The following is a 6,157-nucleotide window of genomic DNA, read 5'->3' on the forward strand; positions in this document are numbered from 1 at the left end:
ACTAGTCCTATTGAATAAATTGGGTATATTTATAATGGCACAACTCTTGAGCCTCTAGGAAACTCGACAGTCGTTGTGGAGAAATTCCTCGCCACTTTGGAAGAACGAATAGAAGAAGTTCCCCTATGATGAACATATGCAAAAGAAAGAAGCATGCATGGCCTGTTGAAATTTAATTGAAATAGTTTACTCTTGAGAAACAAAACATTTATAGAATAGTGAAACTACTTTTCCTTTGAGAGAAGCACGAAAATCAAACAACAAGAAATAGGGTAAACGTGCAACATTGATGTGAGATTACTGAAAATGGTGTCTGCTCCTGACATCGAGGGCAACCTCTAGTTGGATCTCTCTCTCACCTCTGCTCTCAGGAGCCACTTGAGCATGCATTCCCCATCCAAAAATAGAAGCCAAGGTTGGAAGCGGAGGATCAAGACAGCAACAATGGCAAAGACATTGCTCTTTTTTCCATTCCCATCCCCGCCGTATCATGATCATGCCCGGGCTCCTAGATTGATGGCGGCTCAATTATTATTTTCCGGGGAGATTGGATCGGGGCCGCCAAGAATCACAGGTTTTTCCCCTCTTTGCCCACAAATTTCTTCTGCGATGGATGAAATCTGATTTGCCTTTTGGAATATGTTCTGATCCGTCACCCTCTTGCCTTTGTGGCGGATTTGCCGCGGGACATGTAGAGGCCAGATCCAGCAGCAAGGAGCAACCCTGTGTGCAAGTACTGTATGTCTGTATCAAATTGTCAAATTGGGGCTAAGATTTGGGTCTAAATATCAACGTCAAACTCGAGGTGAGGAATATCAGGGGAGGAATTAATCAATCTTTGCACATCCTTGGGGCAACTACAGTGATCCCCATTGAGGAAGGGAGCAATGGCCGGTTAATTTGGTGGCCCATTGCGGTGTGCAGGCCAAAGCAAATTGGGGGCCCCACTCAAACTATTTGATTGGCAACAAAAATTATATAGGATTATTATAGGATGAGGTGGCCAAGGAGCAAATTCAGATGGCTCCTCAGCGCATGCCTCATTTCTCTGCTGCTGCAGCTCGTTGGTGCGATCAGGACTAGCTTGTTCTGGCCACCAGCTTCCCTGCCGTCTCTTGCAATCCCAAGACAAGATGAATTGGTAACGACATTAATGATGCTCTGCATTCATATAGCACTTAATCCCTGTAATGTTATATGTGGATCAAGTTCCGCAGTTTGTAGGTTGTCTCCCTTAGGTAAATTGTGCAGGGTTGAAGAATTGTAGATAATGAAACACCAGTACATTGTTCATGGAAATAAGTATTGCGCAGTTTAATCTAAGTTTCAAGTAGTTCTCTGTCTACCTGTCACTGGAAGTAGGCATTTTATTTGAAATATTTCTATGGTTATATTTAGCTTTTCTTTTATAGAGGTGAAACTTCTGCTCTCTACTAACTGATGCCTATATCACTATTCAGACATTCAGAAGTTAATATTCTGTGTCCACCTTCTTACTAATTGTTATTTCTCATACATTACATTGCACACAGGTGGAACAATTATGGCTCAGTTGTTCTCTAGACTTGAGAATTCCTCAAGATGTTAGAAACAAGTCCCATTATAGCCTTCTATTCAACACCATCAGCAATTCCTACAGAAAAAATAATAAGAAGTCCTCTCCTCAAAAGATCAGTATTGAGGAAGCAATCGCTGCTACCTTGTCACCTGCAGAAGTTGCCAACACATTTCTGGATTGCTTGAACAAGCGTAATTCCTCCTTCTCTGAACATGGACAGCAGAAGCAGCTGCAGGAAACCAGGAGCTTATTACCCAACCGTAACAGTAACAACCCTCCTTTTGGAATAAAAAGAAGACTTCTACTTGAAGGAGCATCAGCCATTGCTCCACCCCCACCTTCAGGAAAACAGGCAATAATGAGAAGTCTTTTCTCTTTCGAAGCAGAAGCTCGCCCACTAGTCACTAGTATGAAAAAGGCTTCTAAACCAGAGCCAAAAAGCAAGAGCAAGGACAACAGTGGCACCGTTATCGCTGGTTTGTCAGTGGCCTGTATAGCATTGGTGGCTCTTATCTGCCTGTGCTGTTGTGCTTGTCGTGGAAGCGATGATTCAGCATCATCATATGATGATAAACCATTGCTGAGTTTGAATATGAGTGATTTATCAGGTGTGACAAAACTAAACACAGTGGATTTTGTTTTTTTTCTTTTTCAGTTTGTCCAATTCCTCTCTTGCATAGATACTTCGTTGTAGGTGCTTTCGCACACAAAAGAGAGAGAAATGCTTACTTGAAGCAGGTATACCAGTCAATTCATGCCTTGTTCTAAATGCAACAGGTTCTTCTCGTAAATCATGCTCTACCCCAATTGATGTCAACCGGTTGGGGGCATTGTCAATCAATTCATCAGACAGCCAGCATAAGGAATTTTCATTACCTTCGAAGGCAGCAGGAAGAGAAATGTCAATGAAGTCAGAGTTTGAGCGACGCAGCAATGCACAGGCAATGAAGCTAAGCTCTCATGAAATAACCACTATCGCTGGACGTCCGTTAGCCTCTACTAATTCTCAGGATGTGAAAGGTGCTGTTGCAATTCCTTCTAGTAATGCTAGCGAAAGCGCTTGTGAAACTGCAGCAGGTCCAGGACCACTGCCACCGCCACCTCCTCCTCTCCCAAAGGTTCCTCCTCCACCACCCGCACCATCTGCACCACCCGCACCACCTGCACCAGCACCACCTCCTCCAAAGGTGCCGGCGCCTCCTGGTTCAAGCAAGCCGCCTCCACCAGGACCGCCGCCGCCTCCTGCTCCCAGGCCTGCAGCCGGACCTGGACCTCCACCACCGCCAACTAGAGCTGGAGCTGGACCTCCACCACCAGCAATGCCTGGTCCTCCAAAACCGCGCGGGCCGCCACCGTTGAAGAAGGCAGGAAACGTTGCAGGACCTTCTGCGGCAGACTCTAATAAAACAAAGCTGAAGCCATTCTTCTGGGATAAAGTTACTGCAAATCCGGATCAAGCAATGGTGTGGGATCAAATTAAAGCGGGATCCTTCCAGTAAGCTTCCAACCACCCCGAAAATATCTTGCTGTGACATGATTATTGTTATTGTATTTGCACTATGCACCTCTCTTTATTGCTTGCTCGCTGTTAACCTAAGATTGGGAACATCAGGTTAGTCTGTGATACTAACTCTTCCACTTATCAATGCATTGATAGGTTTAACGAGGAGATGATTGAGAGTCTTTTTGGTTGTCACTCTACTGACAAGAAAACTGGCGACGGCAAAAAGGATTTGGCAGCAAAGGATGTCCCTCAATTTGTTAGGATACTCGACGCTAAAAAGGCACAGAACTTAGCGATATCACTGAAGGCGTTGAGTGTTTCAGCTGAAGACGTTCGTAGTGCAGTTATGGAAGGTAAAACCAACTATGGCCATGTTTAGTTACCCCTAAATTCCCAACTTTGGCACTATGCAAAAAGAAGATTCCCCATCACATCAAACTTGCGGTACATGCATGGAATACTAAATGTAGACGAAATCAAAAACTAATTGCACAGTTTTGTTGCACTTTGCGAGACGAATCTTTTAAGCCTAATTAGTCAATGTTTGGACAATAATTCACAAATACAAACGAAATGCTACAGTTGCGCATTTATGGCAAAATGCCAATTTTGCCACTCCCAAATTGGGAACTAAACAAGGCCTATCTTTTGGGCCACTCCTTGTATTATATAGCCAACAGAAACTATGTACCTTTAATTAATGGGTAATTTAATGCAGGCCATGAACTTCCCACTGATCTGATACAAACCTTGATAAGGTGGACTCCAACAAGCGATGAGGAGCTAAGGCTTCGGCTGTACACTGGAGAGCTCACCCAACTGGGTCCCGCGGAGCAATTCTTGAGGACAATCATTGACATTCCTTACCTGTACCAGCGCCTAGATGTGTTGCTTTTCATGTCCAGTTTGCCTGAAGAAGCTGCAAATGCAGAGACGTCATTCAAAACCCTGGAGGTATGCTGGCTTCAGTAGTAGTACTTATCAAGCTATCAAAAAGTCATCTTGTAGAGAAAGAAGAGAGGAACTTTTTTTTTTGTCTGATAGTGGCAAGGAAATGCTGATAGTTCAATTGAATTTCCTTTTCTTTTTGTCTAAAGGTGGCCTGCCATGAGCTTAGGAACAGCCGTCTGTTCAAGAAGTTGCTGGAGGCTGTACTCAAGACCGGCAACCGAATGAACGACGGCACCTTTCGAGGGGGCGCCCAGGCATTTAAGCTGGACACCCTGCTGAAGCTCGCGGACGTGAAGGGGGTTGACGGCAAGACGACGCTGCTGCATTTTGTTGTCCAGGAGATCATTCGCTCGGAGGGTGTGCGCGCCGTGCGAGCTGCCAAAGAGCAGAGCAATAGCAGCATGTCCAGCGTGATCTCTGACGATCTCACTGAGGACGTCAGCGATGACACGGAGCACTACAAGCAGCTAGGCCTGGGTGTCGTTTCCAGCCTGGGAGATGACCTCCAGAACGTGCGGAAGGCGGCATGCCTGGACTCGGATGCGCTGACCATCTCGGTGGCGAGCCTGGGGCACAAGCTCGTGAAGGCGAACGAGTTCCTGAACACGGGCATGAAGAGTTTAGATGAGGACAGCGGATTCCAACGCAAGCTGGTCCAGTTCATCGAACAGTCTCAGGTGCGGGTGACCCACCTTCTGGAGGAGGAAAAGAAGCTGCGCGCGCTGGTGCGCACCACGGTGGACTACTTCCATGGGAGCACGGGGAAGGACGAGGGCCTGCGGCTGTTCGTCATCGTGCGCGACTTCCTGGCAATTCTGGACAAGGTGTGCAGGGAGGTGAAGGAGGCGGCTGCCAAGGCTGCTTCTAACAAGAAACCTTCAGCAGCAGGACCAGGGTCAAGGGGCAGGCAGACATCGCAGTCGTCGACGTCTTTCCGCGATCCCAGGCAGCAACTGGTGCCTGCGATCCAAGATCGGAGGAGCGCAGCGGCACGCAGCTCTAGTTCCTCTTCTGATTCTGATGGCTGACGGCTAATGGTTTGTGCAGGCGGCACCATAGAGTGATGGGGTGGGAGCACAGCAGGTAGAAGAGTTAGCGGCTAGCTAGTTATGAATTGACTCACTTACAGTCAGCAGAATGAAAAGATAGGAGGGCAATATGTGAAGGTCTCGTGGGCATTCTTGGGTGGATAAAGTGATAAATTCAGTGGGAGAAATTCATCATGACGGACGTTCATTAGACACACCGAGCAACACTTTGACGGGAGGATCATAGGAATGATCGGACAATTTTTTGTATATACAGTAATTGTATAAATACTAGTTTGATTTATATAAATACTAGTTTGATTTCATCTATACTATAAAGAATCTATCAAGTTGATGTCAATTTCCACCCACAGTAATACTCAGGTACCCTTACTTAAGATCCCATTGTATAGGTGTTTCATCAGCCGTGGAACGACGATGAAACGAATGGGGGAGAACATTTCGTTCGTCGTCCCGTTCTAGATCCCGCTCGTGCCCATTTTATTTACACCGCTCGCTTTTTTCACCTGCCCACCGCGGCCAATCCCGCCCGCAAATCATGCGAACGCTCCTCTTTCTCGCCCGTTTCTTTCCTTCTTCCCGTCTGCTCTCCCGACCTCCCTCCACATATCTGCGATCCAATCGGCGGCTCTCCTCCCCGTCCTCTCCTCTCCACGCTGCCACCGCTCCCGCAGCCCACCCTCCCTGCTGGCCTCCATGGCCATGCGAGGCGGATCCGGCAGTGGAGCTCCAACCAGGATTGCCACACCAAGGTCGACAGCCGGGCCTGACCCGGATGCTCGCGCTCTGCGCCATGCGGATCTCGGCCACAAGTCCAACGGCGAGACCATGCAGTGGCTGCTGCAGCAGGCCGAGCCGGCCATCGCCGCCGCCACCGGCACCATGCATGCGTCCGCGCTCGCCTCCACCGTGCCCACCACCACCCACACCATATCTGGCCCCCGCCACAGCAGCCTCTGCCTCGATGTCCACCCCTCTGCCGCCGCCACCTCAATGTTGCCTGTCCAAGGTCTATTTCTGTATCTCAAATTAACTTCGTAAAATTCAATTTTTGCTGGCATCCGCTCATGTTTTTGCTGGCTCCATTCAATTAAT

General features: G+C 47.8%; 1 protein-coding gene across 1 annotated transcript; it reads left to right on the forward strand.

Moving 5' to 3' along the window:
• Positions 1 to 317: 317 nt before the first annotated feature.
• On the forward strand, positions 318 to 5,293 carry LOC101754669 (formin-like protein 18). Its single transcript, XM_012847340.2, has 7 exons — positions 318 to 574; positions 696 to 1,141; positions 1,533 to 2,166; positions 2,336 to 3,053; positions 3,216 to 3,415; positions 3,781 to 4,016; positions 4,160 to 5,293. Exons 2-7 carry the CDS (start codon positions 995 to 997, stop codon positions 5,039 to 5,041), a joined length of 2,817 nt encoding a protein of 938 aa, XP_012702794.2. The 5' UTR covers positions 318 to 574; positions 696 to 994; the 3' UTR covers positions 5,042 to 5,293.
• Positions 5,294 to 6,157: the final 864 nt, after the last annotated feature.

The sequence above is a fragment of the Setaria italica genome, chromosome VII (genome assembly GCF_000263155.2).
Source record: "Setaria italica strain Yugu1 chromosome VII, Setaria_italica_v2.0, whole genome shotgun sequence".
Classification (NCBI taxonomy): Eukaryota; Viridiplantae; Streptophyta; class Magnoliopsida; order Poales; family Poaceae; genus Setaria; species Setaria italica.

Coding starts and splice junctions, on each gene's coding strand:
- LOC101754669 (XM_012847340.2), top strand. CDS start 995: ATGAGGTGGCCAAGGAGCAAATTCAGATGGCTCCTCAGCGCATGCCTC. Junction 1,142..1,532: donor TCCCAAGACAAGATGAATTG/GTAACGACATTA, acceptor CATTGCACACAG/GTGGAACAATTATGGCTCAG. Junction 3,054..3,215: donor ATTAAAGCGGGATCCTTCCA/GTAAGCTTCCAA, acceptor ATGCATTGATAG/GTTTAACGAGGAGATGATTG.